The sequence below is a fragment of the Calypte anna genome, chromosome 3 (genome assembly GCF_003957555.1).
Source record: "Calypte anna isolate BGI_N300 chromosome 3, bCalAnn1_v1.p, whole genome shotgun sequence".
Taxonomy (NCBI): domain Eukaryota; kingdom Metazoa; phylum Chordata; class Aves; order Apodiformes; family Trochilidae; genus Calypte; species Calypte anna.
In genome coordinates, this window is record NC_044246.1 from 65011457 (window position 1) to 65037437 (window position 25981).

Here is a 25981-nt window from a genome sequence, read left to right on the forward strand (position 1 = left end):
CGAAGAGGACAGTGTTAAATGTACCAGAGATCTATTGCTACTAATCCAAATCTTGTTTCTGAGGAACCACCAGAAAGACAAGATTTCTGTTTCAGTTCATGAATCATCATTTTTCAATAGAAACACTGTATATCACATGCTTGGCTCTAATGTGCTGGTAATAGTTCTGTGAATGATTGGATCCTTATCTTTAGGCAGAGCTCTGCTAACTGAGGGGGACAGGGATGCACGTAAGTGAACACTTTGCCACGGAAGATTTATGTTACTGACATAAAAAGGATAAAAATGTACAATGTACCTTACATGGTAGCACTGTTAAACATAATTATGAGTGTTTATTGTAACTCATTTCTGCTTGTTATAGCTAAGCTAATGTAAAGTGATTGCAAACCAAAATGCTCTCACTGTTTTGTGTTATGCCTTTATGTGTTGACTAGAAAAGAATCCTATTTGCTCTTTTTGTAATATTTCTTCCATTCCGGGAGGGAATGGAGAGTTTAAGAGCATTGGAAAATATCTTCTCAGTCCTATTTCTATTTATTGAGAATCTGCTCCCTTGATGATGTACTTTGAGAGTAATGACATGAGTGTATTCCTCTAATTTCCATGGAAAACCTCTACACCAGGGCAGGCTGGGGGCCAGGACAGGCTGAATATAGCTGTGCCCTGACAAACACCAACTTGCAGACAGGAAGAGGGAGTTACCTGTGGCTGAATGTTTTAGGATTGTTTTTGGAGGGACCCTTTGCAATACACTTTGTACCAGTCACCCAAGCCATAGGGTTTTCCCTCCCGTTGTGCAAGGTGCTTCATCACAGGGGTGATAAAGTGGGGAAAGTGCAGATCAGTCTTTTCCTAGGTCACTGCTGTCCCGCCGCACCTTCACTTCAAATAATTCGGCCGATAAAGGACAGCCGGACAGCCTCGCTCCGGTAAATGGGGAGGGCTGAAAACCTTCCCAGTGAATCCCGGGGGCTGCCGCCTTTCCGGCATCGGCACTGGCGCCGCCGTGGCAGGGGAGCCCTGCGGCGACGGAGGGCGGCGGGTGGTGTTGGGGGTGTACCAGGGCACAGAGGGCCGTGACACCTTCCCCGGAGCGGGTTGAGAGATCGGTATCGGCTTTTCTGCCCGGAAAGCAGGAACCAGGCTGCGGGCTGAGGCAGCCCGGCTCTCGCGATGTTGCTATGGGCCCTGCGAGACTCGGCGCGGTTGCTAAGGGCCGCCGCCGGTTGCTAAGGGCCGCCGCCGGAAGAGACCCGCGGCCGCCAGCACCGGGAGGGCAGCCGCTGCCTTAAGGTGATTCCCGGGGAGCTCGGCGGGGTGAGAACAGAGAGTCGATCAGTGTCTTTCTTCTCCACAACCAGCTGGGCCCTCGGAGTCCGTAACTGGGTGGAACTGGGAGTGCGAGGCCCCGAGCAAGGCTGGGCCGGGCTGGGCGAAGGGTTCCGCGGAGACGTCCGGGGAGGGGAGAGCGGCGGGGGCAGGCGCTGTGCGGAACCGGAGCCTGAGGAGAGGGCGGGCAGTGTGCCCTGGCGGAGCCCTTTTGTGATTTTAATCACAGCATGAGGGAAGGTGTTGGTCGGATTTGGCGTCTTGTTCTGAGGCTGTGAGAAAGACAAGTGTCTGTCATTAGAAATCTGGCAGAAACTGGTACGCAGTTGATAAAAATCGAGAGGATAGAAATCACCGCGCTACTCCTCTCTCTGTTAACTGCTCTCGTTGCTAAAATGATCGCTTAATTGATTCAAAAACCTTGCTGAAGCCAAGGATTGTGTAAGGGTGAATGCTGGCTCCCACCAGCCCCCTCCTGGAACCATCCCACCGGCTATGAGGCAGGATTTTGGATTGCGGGAAAGTCCCGGGAAAATGAACTTGGAAAGGCTTGGGGAAAGGTTTTGTAGGGAGGAAACGATCATTTTAAATCGTCATAGAAATTGACTGGGGGATTCAGGTGTTAGGAAGAAAACAACCAAAACCCCACCAAAAACTCAAACACGATAAACTGCAGACGTTTATACATAATTTTTAGTATAAGTATCTCTTGTTAGTGACTGTAAGTCAAATAAGACTTTCTGAAACAAACTGGAGGTGCAACTGCATTATTCTCATAAATTATCTGTATGCGTAACTGAGTGGGGGCTTTGCACTGGTAGCCAACCAGTACCCAGATACACTGTTTAAAAACACCTAGTTATACCACAATGCTAAGTAAAACTTTTTGCAGGGGATTAGGGTAATACAATGGCGAACTCAAAATACAAGATTAATGAGAGTGGTTTGTGTAGACCTAAAAATGCATTGACTTCAATTAGATGTCTTGAGACTATAATTTATATGAAAGAGGACTGCAAATCAAGGACTTGATATTATTACAAGTATTGGTTGTTTTGGGATTTGTTTTTTGTTTTTTGTTTTTTCTTTTTTTTTACATAAATATGCTTTTTTTTTACATAAAGATGCTTTTTCTCACAAGATCATTGAGTTAATTTTGAACTGTTTGATAAAAATAAAATAACCAGCAACTGTGCTGCTTACCACAGAGAACTGCTGGCTCAAGGAGCTTTCCTAAAGCAGAACTTCTCCAACTGGTACTCCCTGTTTTTAATTTTTTTTCCCCAGTTAATATTATTTAATAATAATAACAGTTAATAAAATATCAGTTGATATTATTTAATAATATTAACAATATGCAGCTGTGCATATTGTTTATTCACAGGTGCCTAGAAAATATTTGAGTGACTTAAAAAAAATATTTAAAGGTCTCTAAATCATTCTTCTTCAAGTAGACTAGCAATATGTAAGCTAGAATTGCCACTGGGGGTTGGAAGTATTCCTTGGCATATAAAGAAGTTTAAACCATGAATTGTGGTTTATTATTTAATCAAGATAGAAATGGACATTTGAGGTTTTTTGCAGCCCTTGAAAACTAAACTAGGAGAACGCTCTCCTCTGGACTTTACACATATTTCCAGTTTCTCACTGGTACTGCTGCCAGTTTTTTCCAGTAGCTGTAGGACTTTGGAAGACCCTGTTAGGTCACCCCAGGTTGATTACCCAAGGGAAATTAAACAGTCTGACAATTGCATCTGGCCCCTGTTGCTTGCAAAAATTGCCTACACTTTCAGTCTTAGACACTACAACAGCTCTGAGCAGAAGAATCCAAAACCCAAAACTCGGTAGTAATGTGGATGAGAAGAAGCTGAGAGGTTTCTCATTAATAATGAGTAATTAGCAATTACTAATGAGTAATGAATAATTAGTAATTGCATTTGTAATACAAATTACATTTGTGCAACAAAACAAGGCAAACCAACCAAACAAAACCACAACATTTTTTAATAGTGATGTAGTCTTGTGCTTCTTTGATGGGCAGGTCCTCAAGCAGCATTAAACAGGGATAATTAGAATTTTCTTAATGCAATATGTCATTTTAGATTGTTGTACCCAGATAATAGGAGATATGTTGAAAATGATTTGATTATTTTATTTCCAGTTTGTCTGAAGATAAGTCCTATATAGTGTTTCCTATCTACAGTCATTTCTTTTGATAGAATAACACCATGTAGATAACATGAAAAAAGTGGTAATTTAAGGGGTTTATGCTTTTCTTGCCATCCTGAGGGGAGGAAAAGCCCAAAACTAAGGAAGCATGTTAGTCTTACCATAGATTTGTAGGATGGTGTGAATTGGAGGGGACCTTAAAAATGATCTAGTATGTTTGCATTATACAGATGTCTCACTTAACCAGTGAAGATGAAGCTCACTTGCAGTCTATGCTTAGGCAATTGCTGCAGAGTGTGAAGGAGAAGATCACTGGAGCCCCATCAGTAGAATGTGCAGAAGAAATTCTCTTGCATTTGGAGGAAACAGATGAGAATTTTCACAAGTAAATATTTTTTTTTTGCTACTTCTAATACTTTGAAAGAGGTGAAATGTTATACATATAATGTTTATACTATATTGTTCCTGAGAAATGTTTGCAATTTAAATTGCTTGTGAATGTGTATTTATTTATTCATATTTATATTTATATCACTGTCACCAATCAATTTGGATACTAATTTAGAGAATAATTTTTTCTGTCTATTTTTTTTCCTCTACTCCTGGCAATATATTACTTTTTACTATAGTAGTAACTGATGAGCTGTTTGTTAGAGATTAACGTACAAAACTACCTAACTTAGTGAACACTGATGCCTGTGTACATGTAATGTACTAAATTCAAGTGCAAACAGAAGCTAGAAGAAATCCTCACTGAAGGCTGTCAGGCTGTGTTTTTGCCACCTGCTAGACAATATAATTTTATTTTTCAAAGTAAGGTAGATTGTCAGTAGATTAGTTGGCTTCCATATTTAGTGATCTGTCTGGCTTATATTAGTGAACCTTTATATATCTTATCAGGTAGTTGTTCTTTTTATTTGTGTTTTGAATAAAGCAGAAATTTATCCCCATCACACTTATTTAAAATCAGACTTGACAGTGTGACCTCACTTGGATCCACTCAAAATTTCAGGACCCCATGCTTCTTTTTTCCTTCTTTCCTTCTTTCTTCCTTCTTTTTTCCTTCTTTCCTTCTTTCTTCCTTCTTTTTTCCTTCTTTCCTTCTTTCTTCCTTCTTTTTTCCTTCCTTCTGGTATACTAAGTTGTTTGGGATTTTTACTGCATGTGAGGTTTTCAGCATGGATTTATGACAAGTCAAGAGAATAGCAAGATGAAATTACCTTGAATACTTTTAAATAAAGATCTGAGCAAGCTGGTTCCCTGCTAGATTTTTTGGAAGCACTATCTGCATGATTTTAAATTTGCCTAGTTATTAGCATTCCTTTGTCAGTGGTAGAAGTTAGGTGGATGTAAGTGAACTAGAACAAGGGTTTATCTAAAATTTTACTATAGTTTTAAAACTTTAATGCTTTTGTATCTTCTGAATGCTTTAAAATAGGTTTTAACTCAGTTTTGGTTTGTAGTACATATTCTATCACATAGCATTTTTGTTGGCAACCTTGTGAATTTTTAACAGCAGCTTACCAAATAAAAAGCACTGGAGTAAAAAAGCTAGTTATAGACATAGCAAATAAAAAAATTTATCTATTTTTGAAAGAAAACCATTGTTTATTTAACGTTTACATGTATAGTAAAAAAACACAACCAAACCCAAACAATTCAAAACCTATGAAATTACTGGGGTCAATATTTCTTCTGAGGATAGTAGCCAGGAGGAGGGAGTAAAGTCTACAACTGGTGGAAACATTGCATACACAGCTTTCCCCTTTAGAACAGTGAAACCATGCCTTTCGTTATTTGTCTAGGATGTTAAAAAATTGGTGATACTATACTTTATTTCAATGAGAAAAGTTTGAAAATAACATTTAATTGCAAATCAAGTGTTGCTTTAAATACAGAATATAATCATTATTCTACAGCACTGGAACATTTCTGGAGGTATTCAAGTCTTGTTCATGACCCATGCAGTATAAATTGTTTTTCATGGAATGTCAGGGAGGTCATACAGTGATTTATTAGTGAGACCATCAAGAAACTTCTCCTTGACCCTTAACCTACCCATCCAGACTTTAAACTCCTTTATTAGTGTGTGCTTTTGGTTTGTCTGATACACTAGTTCAGCTCAGCATTTTGATCAGAGTTGTTTGTGCCTCATGGTTATTTTGCCTCAGTAATTTTACCAGGTTTTGAGGCTTTTGTTCACACTTTGATGTAAAACAGGCAAAAATAAAGAATCATGAGAAAGCTAATAAAAAGGAAAATTTAATCAAGTTCAAAATGTATGAGGAGGAGTAGAAATCAGGGGTTTTTTTACAGTATAAGTAGCATGCTTTCTGTTGTATTTTTTCATTAAAGTCCAGAGTGTTTTTTAACACTTTGATTTTCCTGGTGCTTCCTTTGTAAGCCCAACCAGATCAGTCCGACTTGGTATTCCTCATGTGAGGGAGTAGTTCTATAATTCCTGAAACATATATTTGTTACAAAATGTTTTTAAGGTGAAAGAATGTTGCAGAAGATCAAGGCTGGGACTTCAAGTACACCTAAATGTAGGGGATGAGTAATGGTGTGGTTGCTATATTTCAGTGAAACAGCCCCAACAAAAATGCATAGCTGGAAATGTTACTGTCATAAAAAAACTGAAAGGAAGTTTCATGAAAGCTTTCATTCAGTGTTGTGTTGTGGGCCATTTCCTTATTGCAGAAGTAAAAACCTAGCCTTGAAGACAAATGAAAACGCAAGTAGACATATTGGAATCTTTCTTGACATGCATTTCTCTTCCTTGCATTGAGAGGAAAAGTATTATAGGAAAATAATATATGAGGGAATATATATATAATAAATAACTAATAAATATATATATAATAAATTAGGGCAAAAAAATTAAATAAAATTACTGCTACACCTGATGAAACTTCAAAAATTCAATAGAGTAAGGAAGTATGTATCGTGATACAAGACACAATTTTCTTTGCTTTTTTTAAAAATAATCCTGTGAGTAGTCCTGTTTATTTATAATATCCAAAAAGCCAAAGCTGTGGCCTGTTGTTAAAGCTGCTTTTATTTGCATTTTAAAGCTTTGGACTCTACCTACATAGTGAGCTGACTTTTTAATTTCAATTTTTCTCACTATGTATTAACCTGAATTAGCACAAAGTAGTTGAATCTGTATTTGATTTAATGAAAATCAAAATTTAATGATGCATCTACTCTTTATATGTAATTACTTCTTTTGTGTTTCTGTTTGCCTTGTCCTTTATACAGATGAGAAAACTAACAAAAAATGTTTATATATATTGAGCTCTACTTTTTTAGCAATTCCTTTAGCTGACAGAGCCTGACGACATAGCAAGGGTCTTTTATTACCCTTTCCCCTCTGATTAGTCTTTTGTTTAAGATCTAATAAAAAGAGTAAAAAGTGCCAATTTCCTTACATTTTACATGTGTGTTTTACCACAGGCAGCTAGTTTGTCAGTTTGACTGGGTGAAAACTTCTACATGCTTTCATGACACACAGGCTTCCATAAGCATGAGATATACTCATGCTAGGATTTATAAACTGAGCTTTCTGTGTTCTCATTTTCTATGTACACTGCATAAATAGTAATAGCAGATGAATGTACCATAAGACAGAACTGTGTCTGGGATACTCCAAGTAATGTTTCTTTTGAAATTTTAAATTTGAGAATTTTTTATTTTCTCCATTTTTTTGTCTACAAAACTTTAACCTTTTGTCTGAGTAGTTTTTTACATTTAGAAGAAAGAGAAATTAAAACTGTTTTTATTGTTTCTTCTTGAAATATGCTAATAATTACCATATTGAAAAAAAACAACAACTTTATTGTGGTTTCTTTACACCGCTGAAGTTTATTTCTCTACAAGTCATAAACCTTTATCTAAAGTAAAAGCTTTTCTGGGATAAAAGATAGCTAATGTTAATATAATATTGAACATGTTTGATGGTGAGCTCAAGGAAATATGTTACATTTTAATTTTGTATTTTTGGTGCAGCTATGAATTTGTGAAATACCTTAGACAATATATAAATAACACTGTGGGATCTGTGATTGAAGAAGAAACAGAAAAATGTACTTCTGCTCAAAATCAGGGTGAAGTATCTGGCTATGACACACTTGTCCAACGTGTTGCTAAAAAGACCCGTGAATCAAAAGAGTGAGTATATACGTATACATCACAATTTTGTTTCTTCTTGGTCTTTGTTTTCCTTTCTCCTTTGCAGAAGGAGTTCTGAAAAAAAGTCAGCTCTGAACCAATGAGTAACAAAAGTGATTCTTTGCTGTCAAAAATCAGTGGTTAGCAATTCAGATATTCCCACCTACACTGCAATTTGTCATGCTTTGTCTCATTCTGGAATTAAGGTTATGAACTATTGCATAAGAAGATTGCTAACAAATCTATGAAGTTTTTGAGGACTGGAGTTGGGCAGTGGTAACATTTGAGAGAAAAATCTGATGCTTACTATTTTATTAGCTGTAAATTCTGTTGTGTTATGGAAGTTGGCCTAAAGGAAAAATTTGTTTTATAAGGTATTGCAGTTTGAATAAAGAGTCTGCATGACAATGTTGTTTTTTAAAAAAACTTAAAAAAGAATTATTAAAATGCATGTATCTATGTTTTTAAGGTTGCTTCCTTGGAGTTTAGCTTGGTGTCCCATGAGAGCAGTATGTTTAGTCAGATCTGCTTTCAGTGACAAGTTTAAAAATTGAAGTGTGTGTTATCTTGCTTTGTGTGCATGGCAAGATAATTCTGTAATGCTGTCAGTATAATGTAGGATTGGTATGCAGACCAACTGTGTATGATTGCCCAAGATTTTTTGACTCAGACTTTCAGATGGCCGGAAATTGTCTGTGGTCCAGATTAATTGGCTCAGAACACTGTATTTAGTAAAAAAAGCCTTAAATAGAAAAACCTCTGTGACTACTAGTTAAATTCTTTTCTTAGCCATCTCTTCCCCATTTATTTAACCTTCCTATAGAGGTTAAATAACTTTTCCTTGGATTATTTAGGCTGGTAGCTCTCTCACTGACTTTTCATGCTTTGGATTTAGAATTTGCATAGGCAGATAATTGCCATGATTCTTAAAAGCGGTGGTCTGTGGTACTTGTAAAATGCATTTTAGTATGTACAGTTGTTATTTCTATAAAACATATAAAGCTATGAATTTACTATGTCTGTATCTTTTATTTTTAATTTGAGAAGTAGAAAGCTATTGAAGAACAATATGGTAATTTATGTCTTTGGTGACTGTAAAATAAGTAATAGTAGCCTTAAAATAAAAAATATTTTTGAAATAAAATAGCAACATTTTACAATAGGATTCTTTTCTGAAGCAGCTTTTATTTTTAATTTCTTCCTTGTGGATATTATTATTATTCAATTTATGTAACTTAGAAAAACCCTGAGTTTGTCTAAGAAAAATCATTTTGTGTGTGTGACTTGTACTCAGGATCTTGAGTCAGGCTCTTTGGTTCTCCTTGAGGCTTATAGCAGAATTAAAATTGGATGTTGAACTTGAAGTAACCTAAACAGTAATTAGGATGAGAACTGGTGTGTTTCTTCAGGGACATATTCTCCCTTTTGGTAGATTCCTGTTCGGTTTAAGAACTTCCCAGAACAGGATTATGTTAGTGGTATTTCCTTGAATGGTTTTAGAAGGTCAGAAGGAATTATAGTATGATTAAAAAACAGTTTTCTGACACATTTAAGGTGTCTTTTGTTTCTTATTTAAGGAGATCTTTTGTTTCTTATTTTGGATTTGCATTTGGTTTTCATTCATTTGTGCAAAGTCAGTGAGTTTGGGTCTAAGTAGCATGGTGTCATACTCAGTTATTCATGATTTACTGATTTAAACTTTTTTTTTTTGTTTTTTGTAATTAGTGATGTTTGTGATCTTTAATATTGAAATCATCTTTATTTGAAGGTACAGGGAAATGATGCATGCCTTGAAGAATGTCATGATGGTTGTGGTAGAATCTTTGATTAACAAGTTTGAAGAAGATCGGATGCTTAATAAGGAGTTGGATAATAAAACAAAGAAAGAACGTCAGAGTGGCTATTATACAGACAACTGTTCTGACAGTGACTCCTCGTTCAACCAAGTACAATGTGTTTTGTGTCTGTGTTATGAAATAAGCTTAGAAACTGCAGAATTGTTACGTTTCTGTCAGTGGAGACTGAGAAGCAGTTTAGGAAAGTAATTCATCCTTCCTATTTTTGATGCATCCTAAAGCAAATTAACTTTTCTTTCACTATTAAGTACTAAGCTTCTACTTGATGTCTAACCAATTAGACAGCATACACTAGATGAGATTAATATGATGCCCTTATAGGCTAAGCCCAAGTACCTGTGGAAATACCGTATAGAAAAAAGAAAATAATGGTAAAAGTAATGCCTCATCCATTTTTTGTGGTTTTACTTTAGGAGCCAAGTAATGTGCAGTTCATTTCCAGACTACTGCACTAGTCTATCTTATTTACTGAATGAATTATTATAAAGTATTTTCTAAAGATACAGAAAACTTTTAAGTAAAGAAAGGCGAAATATGAAACGAGAATTTTCTTGCTGTAGATTTAACTTTGGGCAAATGGCAGAAAACATTTAGAATGTTGACTCTAATGTTGAATTAGTATAAATATTAAAGTCCTAATTATTAAAAGTAAATTAGATATCAGAGAGACTGATGGTTTTAGTCTTCTGCTGTTCAGTTTAATAAAATGTTCTAGTGATCATATTATAATGTGTATTACAGAGTTACACATTCATGAGTCAAGAACAGCTGCAACTGCTTGTAGAAAGGCTGGATCCCTTACAGCCTAAGGAAGTAAGTTTCAAAGAAGAAACAAGATATTAATACAAATGAATAACTGTGGCATATTGGAAAAAAAGAAAATATGAGAGTTTATATGTACCTAAGAGGGAATTTGTCTACGTTGGTTCATATAGGTTGGCTTCAGTACAGCAACTGCTCTGTAATACAGTATTTCATTTCTCATAACCACCTGGTCCAAAAGCTTGTGTTGCAGCATGTATTGTTTTTGGTTTTATTTTTTTTTTTCATTAGGAGTTTATATACTGTAGTTTGGATCCTTTAATTTGGAAAAATTTGTTCTGTGAGAAATAAAGTTACTGAAGCTTATTTTCATGTACACCCTTCATAACTGGTGTGTTGTCGTATTACTCCTATCAAAAGAGAGAAATGACTGCTGATTTGCCAGAAAGTTTCTACCAAATGGAATATATAAAGTGCAAGTTATGTTTGTCATCATGTCATTAACAGTGCTAATTTGGGTCTCTAACCACCAGTCAGCACCAGCTGCTGATATTTTTGTAGCTCAGAGAAAGGTAATTTTGTGAGTGCTGTCTCAGAAAGATTTGATGGGATTGTCTGGCAGTTGAAAAAGGCTTGGTAGATGAGAACTAGAATAAGCATTTTGATCAAGTTTTCTTAGATACCAGGTAAAAAATCTGATGCCATTAACTATTATTGCAGTTTCCTATTGTTTATTTCAGTAATATGAAATAATTTACTAGAGATGACGGTTTTCTATAAATAGAACAGAAAAATGTTATTTGAAATCATTTTGCTTACAAAGCTGATAAAAATCAGTAGAATGTAGAGTCTGCTAACTTTGTTTCCACTTTCCCTTGCTGACTTATCAGAGAACTGCTAGGCACATTATTGTATTTGTTGGTTATTCCCTATATTTTCAGATTAAAAAAAAATATATTAGAGGCAGGAAGTATAATACCATCCTCACATCCAGAATTGAAAAATCGTGTAGAATGGTTTTTTGCTTTTTCAGATATGTTTTATTTTTTCCTCAGTGATGTAGTGTTTAGCCTAAATCATCATAAAAATATATCAGAAGATAAGTAGTTTGGAAGTCCTTACCTGTTATATTCCTTGTCCAGATCCTGTTCCTTCCTCTCTCCAAATTATATTGAAAATTACATATTTGAGAGGTTGCTGTGAATGGATTTATATTGCTTGTCTTTTGGCCACTTCAGGTTCGCCAGGAAGCATTGCAGACCCTGTGTTTTGCCTCTCCCTCTGATATACTGAACTCTGAGGTTTGGCCAAATCTGCGTAAGCATCTAACAGCATCTCTGTCAGATCCTGATGCAACATTCAGTGTAAGCCAATGTTCTGTGTTTAGTTAACAAATGTGTAGCCTTATTAAAGTGTACTGAAGAGGAATAAGATGTTACGTATGTAGTCCAGCAGGTTCCCAAGACATTTTATTATTTGTGTATGTATTGGATAAATTTTTCTTGGAGAGTCATGCGATTGCAGTAGGTCTGGATTTGAAGGGCTACAGCAGGATTTAAGTAACATTTTTAGAGACTTAAGTTCTCATTTACATATCTTTTGAAGGGAATGAAGAGGTTTGTCTTCTAGCAAGTAGACATAAAAAAAAGTTGACAAAACTTATGTGAAATATGTCATGTTAATATTTTATATTGTCAATGCTACAGAGTAACATTCCACAGGCCTTGATAAAGAAGAAAAAAAAGGCAGCTCCTTAAACTGTGTTTAGATTATTTGTTATATCAATTAAGCCTTTTTTCCCCTTAAAGTGATTATTAAGTAAATATGAGAGTTGCCTCAGCTGCTTAGAAGTTGTACATTATCTTTTGGAAAAGTGCTAGTTACAAGTCATTAGTACATTTAATAACATAAAAACATTAATGTTAATGGAAAAGTACAGTAATATTCCCTGATCTGCTTCTTTGTTTCTCAGTTTCTCAGTCTTGGTGTCAGCTAAAGTATTAGATTAAAAGCATTTTACTCAAATGTAGCAGTCCTAGTTCTGTAGTCCCAAAATGTGTATTTTCCTAAAATTATGCTTCATATTTGAAGAGAATTCTGAGCAATATGTAAGATTAAGAATAATGCCACTATGTATTGATTATTGACAGTATTAATACACAGTTACATGGCTCTTTAATACATTGCTTGCTTTTTCTCTCTTAGGAGAAAATTCTTAGGTTCTATGCAAAAAGTTTTTCTTCTTCTCCATTTAACATGACAAGAGAAGTCTATACAAGTTTAGGTATGTGCATTTTATTACTTTTAAGACTTCATGAGTCATTTACTTCTGAAAAAGCAGCTAACTTTTATAATTAATCTGTTTTGCCACTGTTATCATGGTGTTGAAGTTGTTTTTTATCTCTTTTTTTTAGCAAGTCACCTGGAGTTGTACTTTCTTTCTGGAGAATTTTCTCTTCGTATTTCATCTGGTCTGGATGTATCTAACACAGATATAAATCATTTACTTAAAAAGGTATAAATGAACCTTCCATACCTTTTTTGTCATTACTGAAGTGCATTATTTATTATTTTATTTTTAATAATTGTGTTTTCAGGTCCGCCTTTTAAATGAGTACCAAAAGGAAGCTCCCTCTTCCTGGATTCGTCATCCAGAAAAGTATGTTACCTTCAAAAACCTGTCATTGTTTCTTAATTTAGTAATTTTGGGTTTATAATTGGATACATATAATTTTAGCATAAAGTTGATTACAGGATACACAAATGACTGGTCAGTGATAAGGGTGGAAATATAAACAGTGGGAAAACTGAAGTAGGGAAGTTGCATAGGAGTAATCACAGGTCATATTAAGCTACTTGCTTAGCTTTTGAAGTGTTCTAAGTGCTTTTCAACAAAAACATTGTGGATGTTTTACAAAGTAACAATTGTAATAAAGTATGTACTCATGTAGGAGAATACTCATGTATTTTATTAATTTTAATCAAGGTAATACAAAGAATTAAAATCCTTACAAGATCAAGTTTAAGATAATGCTGTTGATATTTATTGGAACAGTGAGGTTTTTCCAGAAATTTGCATCTGAGTACTATTGGTGGAAATATTTAAGTGATTTTTGTTTTCTGTTAATTTTTTCCTATTTGTATCTTAAGGTACATGGAAGAAGTAGTGGAGAGTACCTTGTCACTTTTGTCAGTAAAACACGAGACTAACCATCCTGCCTCTCCAGATTTTTTGAGTCCACTCTACTTCTTGGCTCTGCTAGATATCAAAGCAGTGTGGTTTAAAAAGTGGATGGTAAGCAAAAATACTCAGTTCAACCACCCTTAACTTTTTAATGTCTGACATCTATTTTGAAAAGCTTGATTTATGACTATTATTATTACCGACCTATTGGTGACTTGATAACGACCTATAATGAGCAATGTAATTAGAAAGTCTGGGGATTTTCTTTAGGCATTTACATCCTTTGCCCTGTAACACTAATCTGTTTCTGTTCAGTTATTAGTTTTCATAGAATTTCTGAGAATTTACTGCACTTTGGGATTTCAGTCCCTTTCTCGTATTGACTGACAGCTATTAAAAAATGCAGATCTTTCTCTGGCAGTGATGAGCATGGAAGTACAATTACCTATAGGATATGCTGCACACAGCTTGCTAACCTCCAGTGGATATTAGAGTTTTTTGCAGCCTACCGTGTGTAAACTTATAATTTAGGATTTACATGGCAATGCAATGCCAAAACCCAGACAGTAATATTTCAGCATATTTGTTTTTTCTGTATATTGCATGTTCTGCTTCACATTTTCCCAATGACATGAGTTTTTGTCATCTTAAATGTACTGTAAATAAAAACCTCATTTGTGTATAATACTGATTTACACAAGTTGTATATTGAATATTCATTGATCTTGTGCCCAGGATCTCTAATAGAACACAATCGGAGATAATGTCTGTTTTTTTACTTAGAAAATAAAACTTACTTGTTTGAAGTTGATGTTGGATCTTCTTTCTCATTTTAGCATGCATATTACAGCAGAACAGTGGTACTTAGGCTTTTGGAAAAGAAATACAGGTCTGTGGTAAGTATTTTTCTAGGCAAATTGACTTGGAACTTGTTCCTACTTGGTACATTGTTGTTTGGGAAATTTTGCCCTTTTATCAGAGCTGTTTCATGTTTCTTAGCTAGATGAGGCTTTTGTATTTAAAGTTTTACTTAAATTTATCTTAGCTCAAATGAGTCATTGTTAAATGCAAAGAAGGGTCTGTGAGCATCTTTGAGTAAGGGGAAATTTGAATGTTTTAAAGCAGATGTTTAATTAGAATTATTTATTAATTCTTTATGTTGCACATGCATTTAGATTTATTTATGGCAGTTCATAAAAAATAGCAAATTATGCATGACAAATGTTAAGACTTTGTGCTGAATTCTGATTTTTGATGGAGACTAAAAAAGCCCCATTGTTTTCTTTAAGTTGTGATACAAAGCAGTAAGGAGTACTTTAGTACCAGCAAAGGGAAGTAAACTGGAAAAACATCTTCACAGGTGTTTATCCTATCATATATTCTGTATGAGCAGATCACTGGGATGCAAATTTAATTATTTTTAGTAAAACCAATAGAGATGTGAGATCCCTTCATATAGAAATATCTTTGGCTATGTTTTTTAAAATCTTGTAATGTAAATGAAATATAATGCAGAATATATTTAATTGATAAAAACTTCAGATGACAGACAAGGATACAGACATTTGTCTTATTTGCCTGTATTGTAGAATTGCCTGTATTGTAGATTGTAGAATAAAGCATGCTCCATGCAACAAAAAATAGAAAGTCCATGAGCTCAGTAGTGAAATCTACTTTATAAGCATAAAGTAAACATCCAGTTAAGTCTTTTTCTCATTATATATGTCTATATTTTACTTACAGTTATGAATAAATCTCAGCAGCTCCTAACTTTAATAAATCTACATGTTATTCTTTTTTCTTATGCTATAATTAGGATTCATTTCTAAATCTATGCTGGTAATTTTTAAATTTTAGTATACATTGATTAGGTGATCATGTTTTGATGATGATACAACATACCTGGAAAGAACAGTAGTAGCACTGACTTCACCAAACAACCAAAGTTACTTTATTAAGTGTATTCAAGACCAAGTTCTTCACACCTGGGAAATTAAAATCTTCCATAGTAATGACAGTATGTCACAGATGTCAAAATGCTTGCGTGTTCTCTGTACTCTTTTTTAATATATAGTCTTAATGCTTCCAGAGCTGGTAGTGTAATAATGATGGCAATGCAATTAATAGCTTTGTAAAATTTTTCTTCAGATTGGTTAACACACCCCAAGCACTGAAACATGAGAGGATTGCAGTGGATATTTATGTGCTTTTTGTTAAAGGCTGTACTTGGAGACAAGAGAGAATGACTTTATTGTAAAATACCTGGTATATTATTATTTTGTGCCTTTTTTTCTGTAGATTAATTCAGCTGTCCAGCAATGTCTTGATTATTTTGAATTTTGCAAGGCAGAAGCTAATAAAAATTCCAGAGTCAATGACGTCTCCCAGCATCATTGTAGTGAGTATCTTTGCATGTCTTGAAAAATAGGCATATATGCATCCACAGTCTCTAGGTCTTTGACCATGCTACCCCAAGAGGAAGGCATCCAATTTTTGTTTTTCTTCCCAAAATACTGTATGCCTGTCTTTTGATAGAGCACTTATAGCAGTGGTTAGTTGCTTAAGTTGTCTGTCTCTATTTACAAAATGACCCACTTATGTTGCAAGTAGTAGCTTAAAGAGTCAAGTTCTAATGTGTTGGTTTTGTTGTTAAAGGTGATAAGCAGAACTATTATTACACTGGACCACAACTGCAGTACGTCTGCTTTGTTCATTCACTGTGCCTTTTAGGAAGATTGTTGATCTATAAGCAAGGTCGAAATCTCTTTCCAGTACAGCTGAAAAATAAAAAAGGTAAGGAGAGGGTGAAGTAAAATGGCATCTGTTGAGCAAAACTTCATCCATACTTGATGCAAGTTTCTTCTGCAATATTGTGGAGAATATGGGACAATACTGTCTTTAGTGGCTCTGTGCTCGAAAACTTTCTGAAAAGATGGTGTCCTGGTTTGGGCCAGGATCAAGGTGATTCTCTGTCTTGTGCTTTTGCTTTCAGCTGAGCCTCTTTAAGTAGTTGCTGAGATTGGCAGCGAGTCCCTCAGACAATGTCTGCTTTTGGGGCTGATAACGCTTGATGTTTATAGGTACTGCCAGGGACTGGTATGCAGAGCCAAGGACACTGCTCAGCTCTGAGGAAAGCATTTTACCATCCAGGAGCCCTCCTTTGGGGAGGAACTGACAAGATAGATGTTAGAACTGACCAAACGGAGTATTCCATCCCATAGACGTCACACTCAGTATAAATTTGAGGGATTTTCCAAATTTTGCTCTCTCCTTCCGGCGCCTCTTCCTGCTTCAGCTAGTTGCTTCCCTTCTTGCCTCTCGTCCTGCTTCTTTCCCTGCCTCCAGCTCCCGACTGCTACCAACTCCAGGAGTCCAGCCTGGACTTTCCCAGGGCTGCCCTGCAGCCTCGGTTGACGTGAGAGTTGTTGGGGGAAAGGAGGGAGGAATGTGGTTTCCATTTTCTTGTATATTTGTATATATTTAGTAATTTTTCCTATTTATCATTACTGTTCATTAAAATTGTGTAGTTTAGTTTCCAACCCATAAGTCTCTCTCCCTTATTCTCTCTCCTTTCTTTATCAAGGAGGAGAGAGACATTAATAGAGATCGTCTGTTATTCGGTTTAATTGCCGGGCCAGTGTTAAACCGTGACAGATGGCATAGGTAATTTTGGGCATAAACAGTTTTTTCATCTTTGAATAGATTCCTTTTATCCTTATGCTTAATATATTAATATAATGTTGAAGGAAAGTTGGATCAGTATGTAAATAAATCGGTGTTTCTAGCTATGACTAGTGTCTTTTTGTGAAACCAATTGGCATAACTGGTTGGAAGAGGGACATGTCCAGGCACTGTTTTTCAGGTGTGAAACAAAATCAGTATTTCAATCTAACTGCAAATTCAAAGCAATTGCTCTGAGCAGAACCTATTAATATAATTAAGGTAAAACCAATGGTAAAGGAAACGGTTGGTACCTGTAGAAGGGAGCTGTTAATAAGGACAGAAAATATGAGATGGAAAAGCCCATGGACATCTAGAGGACTCTGCATATGGTGATACATTGTGCAGAGTTGGCAAATACAAGTGGATGAGAATTATTGATTCAAAGTAGAACTAAAAACATTTCTGGATACTGATTCTGAGACTTCTCTTGAAAAGATATTTTGTACCTCTAGTTTGGGGTCTGGACTTAGTGCAGTGTAGAGCAGTTTTGAGGAAGAAACATCTACAAATTGAGTGCTTTTGTAATTTATGGGTTATCTGTATACTACCATTCTGTTGGTGATGATTGCTTTTTGTCTCCTCTACAAAAATAACAGTCTCACCATCTGTCTTCTAAACAGTGTCTTTTTCAGCTTCATAGAGAGCAACCCTTGATAAATTGTAGTATTTATTAATGTAATTAATAGAATTAAAAGAAGACACGGTAAAACTGAAATTGGCTAAATTGAGAGCAAGATCAAGCCTTATAAGTTGATCATGAAATACCTTGGTAGAGTCCCAGGTACATGCATATCCTTTATTTTATCAGTTCTACATATATTGTTTTCATCGATAAAGCAAAGCATTGATTACATATGTATTCAATATCCATTTTATTGGTAAAATTAGAGTTGCAGTTCTATTTACAGAGTATTTTCTTCTTCTCTCTCATTTTTTTTAATAGATACCATATCCGTAACTGATTTGTTGGTATTATTTACACAACTTATTTATTACTCTCCAAGTTATCCAAAGACAGCTTTGGCAGCACATACAGGTAAATGTTTAGTTTTAATAAATGCTAATGTATATAGAATTACAATGAGACAAGTGGTAACTTCTTTTGCAATTTTTAATTTTTTTTAATTTGGGCCTGCTCTTTGTGCAGATTTTTCTCTTCCCTTCCTTCCTTACCCTCTTCCCATTTACTGTGTTAAATCAATACTTAATAAAATCATAATTTGGAAGTATATACATAAGCTAAATAGGTATGTTTCTGTAAGTTAAAATATAAACAAATACTTCTTGTGTTCACCAGACAATTATTCTCCAGCAAGTCTTGTTATGGAGATTCTACAAGTTTTTTGTGAACAAACAGGATGTGCTGCTGAATGTTTATATACAGATGCAGTGATAGATGCCCTACTTCATCCTGTTCGAAGCTTACTGAATGGCACAGAGGTGTGTAGTAATCTTCCAAATAATTTTTAAATCTGTAGAATATCATAATTTTTCTGTATTTTCTATGTAGAACATCCGTTTAGGAAATGGTAGCTTCCTTAGTATTTTCTGCTTTATTAAAGTGTGACCTAAGTAGCAGCGGCTCTCATTATGACAGGTCTTACAAACTTGTTTTCTTGACATCTTGTGAACAGTTGGAAAAACTCTGGTGTAGTGAGACGGTTCCTTTGGAAAAGTCAGAGCACTTTTTTTTTTTCTTCCAATGTTTTTGTGTGACTTTTGAATGCTTATGTGCTCTACCAGCTATTCTAAAGACAACCTACTTTTGTTTCTTTCTAAAAGAACAACTTGAAGTTAAGGTTTCTCAGTCATCAGTTCATCAGTATAGGTAAAATATGTAATTCTTTATAGAATATAGCAATTTTCTTAGTTAGTAAAAGGAAGAGTAGTTTTGTTTGTTTTAGGGGCATTTAGTGTAAATGTTTTTACAGAAAAAGTCTTGGGAAACATTATCTGCCTCTAGGTACTTGAAGCTCTAGTTGCAATTACAGCCTGTCCTGTTCTTGTTTGGACTGAAATTATTTAGTTGAAAGGGGATGGTGGTCTGTGAGTCCATGGATGAACCTTTGCTGTCTTACATAAAAAGAGAGATGTTAATGGCTGAAGAGTTTTGAACTTGCTTCCTGAGACTCATGCTTGAAAGACAATCTGGGTTCCTTACTTAAATATATCATGTTCTTAAAGCTGAATTTTATCAGTATCTGTCTGATTATTTTCTCAGTGCAGTTTGTTTTCAGAAAAGACTCTTCATCCCTGAAGATATTTTTACCTATACAAAAATATTCCAGTGATATTTTAAAAATGTAAACAAGTTTCCAGTCTCCAAGTAAATATTTTTAGAGTGTATTTTTGTAAACCTTAAAACCATAATCTTGAAAAAACTTTATTATGTCAATAATTTAGCTCTTCTGAATACGGTAGCATTAGTTCTACATTTTATTATAAGGCTATCTATGAATGGTTTTGCAAGGTGAACACTTAAGATGTATTGTTTTTACATTGCAAAAATTCAGTGCAAATTTTTATCATACAAAAAATGAGTGAGCCTGCATATACTTTGAACACTGCTGTTCAGCTTTAAAAACAGTACTGAGGCAATACTTCATTGATTTACTGTGATAGAGGCTGGTGTAATTCCCCAGGCAAAATTTACAGTCACATGGTACTCTAAAGCATATGCAACTGCATCTTTTATTATACATTATTAAATAAAAAGAGAAATCTCAATGTTTAACAGTCCTTCCCTTTCAATTTGTGTTTCTGCTATGGTCATCTATTTCCTATAGTTAGCTGAACTCTTAAATTTTAAATCCTCCTGTGATTTAGTAACTGGTCTGCTTAAGAGAAGAGTCATGTTCAGGAATATTTAATTGCAGAGGAGCTGCAGTAGGTTGGTTATGCATTGTGAGTCTGGAATTTGTCGTATGTGTCCTAGCAGAGGTGCATATTGTTTTGTATTGCATCTGGCAAACTGTAGCTAGAAAGGGTAGACCTTATCAGAGTGACCCTCTTTTACAAGATTTTAAGCTGGTTTTCCTTCCCAGTCAAACATTTGGCACTTCTGAAACATACAGGAATACTCATTTTGGACTCTAAAACTGGACCATGCCTATCTCAAAAGGAAGGCTGTGCCAGGCATGCGTCTTTCTTCATCTGGGGTTGGAAAGTGGGTAGCCCTGGAGCTGTGTATGGGGCTCCATGGTTGTATGAAGTGGACTAATGAACAAACACAATGCTGTTAGTTTTTACATGTGAGCTCAGAATTCACTTAGTTACGTGTAAACCTTACTGCCTTTTAAACAGAGTAGTATTGTGTATCTGTAGGAGAAAAGGGAGAAGTGTGGTGGCTATAAGCAGGAGCTGTCAGAAGAATCAGTTTGTGGGCAGCACTATTGACCTTTTTGGGCTCTGCAGCCTCTGAGTAGATGCTGAAGAATAGCTGGTGCAGAACATTGCATTCACATTTTAAATAGACTACTTGGGTTTTAGTTTTATTTTGGTGTTGCACAAGGGAAGCAAAATAATAACAATCTTGAAACAGTGACAGCATAGTATGTTCCTTTCTTTGGATCCTAAACAATGATAACCTAAAAATAAAAGATGAGGGATATTTTTAATCCTCTGTATCATTGAAACTTCCACTTAAAATCCAAAGTCAAAATGGCATTTTCTCTGGGGTTACTTTGACCAGTAGCATCAACAGTAAATTCCTTAAATTTTAAAGTAGGAAGACTATTTCTTATTCCCCTGTGCACTATATAAAATATAGAGCTACCTGTAAGAGAAGAAGCTAGAGATGGATTGCATGGCATTTTAAAAATAATTTCTCTTGTGAGTGCAGCTGTCCTTGGTGTATTAAGGAAGAGTGGAAAAGATTTAAGTAGTGGACTTCAACTTCAGAAGAGTGCTGCTTTATTCCCTATTCTGCCATACTAGATATTTAGCAAGTGTCACTGTCACTGTGGACAGTACTTGTCCCTAGCTCATCTAGCTGTTAACTCCACTCTGTTGTCCCGAGTGTGGTTAGTGGGACCTCTTGCTTTGAAAACTGATCTGCTTCTTATACACTTGTGTATAAGTCCAAGGAATTTGGAGTGTTTCTCAGTCTCTAGGGGAGAAGGTACGCTCTGATTATATCATGACCAAATTATTGAGGCACATGGACAGCAACAGAGTTTTGCTGAGCACGTTTAGGACACTTAAGTCCTGCAGAATTACAGCTGCTATCTACTGTGGGACCCTCAGCGTATCTCCCCTACTGCTTCCTCTCCTAGGGCTGGCAACGTGGGCTCAGCAGCTTGGGCTCAGGGGCAGCATAGGTAATAGGGTGGGGGTCCATCCTTGAAGAGAGAAGTTTGAGAGCTCTTATTCGATCATGACCTCCCTAGACCTACAGGCCACACTCTTCTTTATTCAGCCTGGGATTCTGCTGGCTTTCCTGGCAAGAGCACGATTCTGCCTCTTGGATAATTTAGTATCTATCAGGACCCCCAGATCCTTCACTGAACTGCTTTCCTGCAGGGCCACCCCTACCCTATATTGCTGCTTGGGGTTCTTCCTTCCCATGTGCAGGACCCTACATTTGCTCTTGTTGGATATTATGAAGTTCTCTGCCCTGTTCTCCAGCCTGTCCAGGTCACACTGGGTGGCAGTACAGCCCTCTGGAGTGAATTACCATCACTGGACTTTGCTCATTTTGCTTGGGTATGGTGGGAATGCCCCCACACCCGAAGGCAGAGGTAGCAGCTTGCCAACCTTTATATCATGCTCAGTTCCTGGCTTCTCACCTTTGCTGATTCCAGACAGGTTCTTCATGGACCATCCATGTTCTGCTTATTATTGGAATATACTGACTTCACTTATTAATGACCAATGGTCAGTTTAGCGTTAATTTGGGTAGAGTATTCGTTAGTGATGGTATCAGATCAAATAATCTGAATTCCTATGCTAAATGTTCAATTCTGCTTGTTTACAGCCTAGGTGGGCCTATATAGTACTCTAAAGTGAATAAGAATTGGCAGACAACTTTTTCTTTGCAGCAGGGTTCCTCATAATAAAGCTGTTAGGGCCCTACTGCACCTTAGAAGTTAGGTGGAATCAGAAGATCTTTGGAACTATAATTTCATTTCTACCCAAAGAGTTGCCAATGCTTATACAGCAATGAAGGAGTTACCGTGTTCCTCACCTTGATTCAGGTAGTGCTCTTACATTCATAGAGGGCCTCTTAAGACCCTCTCCATGTTCATGATGATAAAGAAAAAAAGGAGTTCAGAAGTGTTTGTTCTTTTGTATCTGTGCAGTCACTGAACTAATGCAATAATAATGAAAAGTTACAATTATTGCTATTTGTGATGAAGATTTCTATGTGATGGCATTTGGGCAGAGGCTTTTTACTTAGAAAGGTGATTTTTTTTGTGGTCTGCATATATAAGCCAGACATGAGTAAACAGCTTGCATAAAACCATTGAATCAAAACTTGTTTTGTTTTGTTTTACTTTCTTCCAAACAGGTGTATGTAAATTGTCTTGAAACTGCTTTAATTGATGTAGCTGATATTTTGGCAAGGATTGCTGCTGTAGAAGATGGTCTTTCTTTTCTTCTGTATGAAGAAAGTGAAAAAAATGTTGAAGAAGATCGGTAAGAGTGCATTAACAAATAACTTTAGTGAGTACTCGAATGAATTACATTAGCCTTCTGAAACTTATTTTCTCTTTTTTCATTTATCTTTAATGTGTTTGTTTTATGTTTGGAGTAAAGTATCTGATTATGAAGTAAAGTGGTAAGTGTTTAGAGAAGGTATAAGGAGACATTTAAGGGTATGTGACACTGGTGAAATGAAAATTTATATATTTTTTTTAAGGAAGATTTCCATTGTTTACTTGTTTTTCTTATTTATGTGAGATCTTTCATTTTTCTGAATATATTAAATGGTTTTTGAATCAACATTTAAAATCAACCTAATTTATTGAAATAATATGTTTAATGTAACATTCACTATTCAAAACATCTAGTAGAGACAGAAGCTGACATAACACGGAGTCTAACTTAGGATCTCTGTGATCCTGTGGGTATTCTGTTGTTTTCCAATGCTAAAACTTGAAACTGGGCAGCAAAGTTGAGGCTAGCATTTAAAAATATAAAAGATATAGGTCATAAAAATATATGGAATGTATGTCTTGTAAGTGGAGGGATCTCAGAAGTTGCCTATGTTTTTAAGGAATGTTGGAAGTTAAAATATTTTGGAGGAAGAATTGCTATTCACATTGCAAGCCTAGAAATGTTCAGAAGGAGATCTTAGATAGGAAAAAGGAAGAAGGACAAATTTTATCTTGTACAATGTCCTTAAAGCTGACTAAGCAGAAGCTAAAATGACTTCTTGCTCCTATTCCCAACTGGACTCCTAATAAAACACACAGTCTGTGTAATTCATGGCTGTGTGGGCTGGATGGAAGAATAAGGATGCATTTTTGATTTATGTTGAACTGCAGCTAAAGAAAACCCACTTGCTGGACATTTTTCTTCTGACTTGTGTTACAAGTTACAATACAGTTGGCCCCTCCATAATGCGACATAGTTTTTTTCCATAGATCTTTTCTTCTAGAAAAATTTAAATAAAGTTTACTCTGAGGATTTGTTAGTGGTGAAACAATGAAACAAATGAAACAAAATTTTAAAAGTGTTATTTTATTTTTAGTCCTGCAGCTGTTCATGTTATTGTTCAGTTTACAAAGAAACTTCTTCATGACAACATTTCTCTTTTATCTGGATCCAAGAGTTTGCCAGCTGTTAAAGGAGCTTTCATTTTTGTATGTCGTCAGATGTACAGAACTTGTGAAGGCCTGCAAAGGCTAATTCCTTATGGTTTGCATGAATCTATAGGAGAGGCCTGGAAAAAGGTAAATCTTGTTTTGAATATGGAACATTGGAAGCTCTGTTACTCTAAGTTTCAGTTTATGTAATAGTTCTTTGTTTCAGGTTGCTTATATTTAAGTAGTGAGTGAATGCATGGAACTGTTCTAAAAATGAAGTTCTACCTTTCAAATTTTCCTTCTGTGTGTGAACGTAGCAGAAGCATAGTTAGAGGGCTCTATGCTGTAACCAGGAACTCTCAAGATGCACTGATAGACCTATCAGTCTTAGATCAGCTCCCTTCTAAACATTGTCCTTGGTGCTAGGGATCATCTAATGTCATGACAGCCAGGGTCTACCACAGCTCTGGTCTGCAATAGTGGGGGATATTCTGAAAGAAAAAAAACTTGTGGGGTGGGGTCTTGATATTTTTTAGGTTAAACTAGTTAGTTTCAGTGGGAGATGTGGAAGACAAAAAAAAAGATTCCAAATATTTGACTTAAATAGTTAGAGTAAATTGATGCCAAAGTGACCATAATAAGAAGTGAGAAATGGGAGTTTCTTGTCTTACCTGTATACTTTTATATCTTATGAAGTGCAGTCTGGACTTCAACTTGACTTTGATTGCTAGTATAATGCTTTTTCTGCTTGAAAGAGTTTGGGTGCAACAGTTCTGTGTATTCTGATTTCTGTTAAAAATGTACTGAACAAGATATATGGATGTCTGCATTTTTTCACTAAACTTCTCTGTTTTCATTGTTCTATTTGCACTACGCAGAGCAAAAAATTCTTGCCTATTACTATAAAACATAGGATGGGAAAATGACTGTAGATGCTGCAAGAGCAGTTTTCAATAATTTACTGTGAAGTAATATTCAAATAAATGGTTGAATCATTAGAATACCATAGGAAGCATACAGAGATTCAAGTTTAGCTTTCAGCTAACCTAAATACATAATTAAACTATAGGTATTAGAGCTCTCCATGGAAAACCAAAATTTAGGTGTGTTGTTTCACTTTATATTAAAAAATGGAACAATCTCTTTTTTTTTTTTTATCTAGTGATTGTAAAATATTTTCTTGGAGCAGGATCAGACCAAGCTGGAAAATAAAAATTGGCTAAAAAACTATAGATTCTTTATGGGGTTGAGGAAGCAATAGGGAGACTGAATGCAAGGGAAAGATAATGTAAGAGCTATTCATCCTGTCAAATGCTCTATGCTTTTCCTAGTTTTAGAAAAGAAAATAATACAGGAACAATGTAAACTGAGGCAGAAAATATCAGAAAGATAGAACATGAATAGGAGACTTAAATCACCAGCTTGTGCATACTTCTCATTGATTTATATGTGAATATTATGGGAAAACATAGTTTGATTAAAAATATGTTATTGCCTGCAATCATAATTATATCACAGTAAACTGTCTCATCAAAAATGTTCTTTTTGAAAATTATGCTCTTCGTAGTATTGAGAACTTGATTTATGGAATTGAGGAGTTTAATTCACTTGAATCATGCTGTAATTTTCATAACAATCTGTCTTTTTGTGATTTCCTATTGTGTAACTAGTTAGTTTTGCTTGGACTAAGCTGTTACTCCATTTAATGTTTAACAGATGCTGACTGCTGTATGCTTTTTTGGTGGCCATTTTGCTATTTCCTCTAAAGCACCACAGCATTTGCACATGCACAAAAGACTTCTTTGCACATTACAATCCTTTATTATGGTATAGGACATCATTTAGACAATTTGTTTTGACACATACAATCTACGTAGGCTAATGTGTTGAATTAAAAAAAAAATCATGAAATGTTTAACTGACAAAGTGCCATTTCTTCCCATCACTTTGGAGGTCAATCTGAGACTGGAGAAGTCTTAATGACTTCAGGAACTGACAAGTTACTACAGGAAAGTCACATTTTCAACTCTGTCATC

At 35.5% G+C, this 25981-nt stretch overlaps 1 protein-coding gene across 1 annotated transcript in view; it reads left to right on the plus strand.

Moving 5' to 3' along the window:
- Positions 1-1215: 1215 nt before the first annotated feature.
- The window catches only part of TBC1D32 (TBC1 domain family member 32), a 72142-nt gene continuing 47376 nt past the window's right edge, over positions 1216-25981 (plus strand). Inside the window, exons 1-17 of the mRNA XM_030447684.1 lie at positions 1216-1296; positions 3732-3886; positions 7510-7671; positions 9440-9617; positions 10269-10340; positions 11528-11653; positions 12495-12573; positions 12704-12804; positions 12887-12948; positions 13440-13584; positions 14310-14369; positions 15772-15871; positions 16129-16266; positions 18140-18232; positions 18494-18636; positions 22706-22833; positions 23891-24092. Of these exons, the coding sequence (XP_030303544.1) occupies positions 3732-3886; positions 7510-7671; positions 9440-9617; positions 10269-10340; positions 11528-11653; positions 12495-12573; positions 12704-12804; positions 12887-12948; positions 13440-13584; positions 14310-14369; positions 15772-15871; positions 16129-16266; positions 18140-18232; positions 18494-18636; positions 22706-22833; positions 23891-24092 (1944 nt within the window). The 5' untranslated portion in view covers positions 1216-1296. The remainder of the gene's footprint in view (positions 1297-3731; positions 3887-7509; positions 7672-9439; positions 9618-10268; positions 10341-11527; positions 11654-12494; positions 12574-12703; positions 12805-12886; positions 12949-13439; positions 13585-14309; positions 14370-15771; positions 15872-16128; positions 16267-18139; positions 18233-18493; positions 18637-22705; positions 22834-23890; positions 24093-25981) is intronic.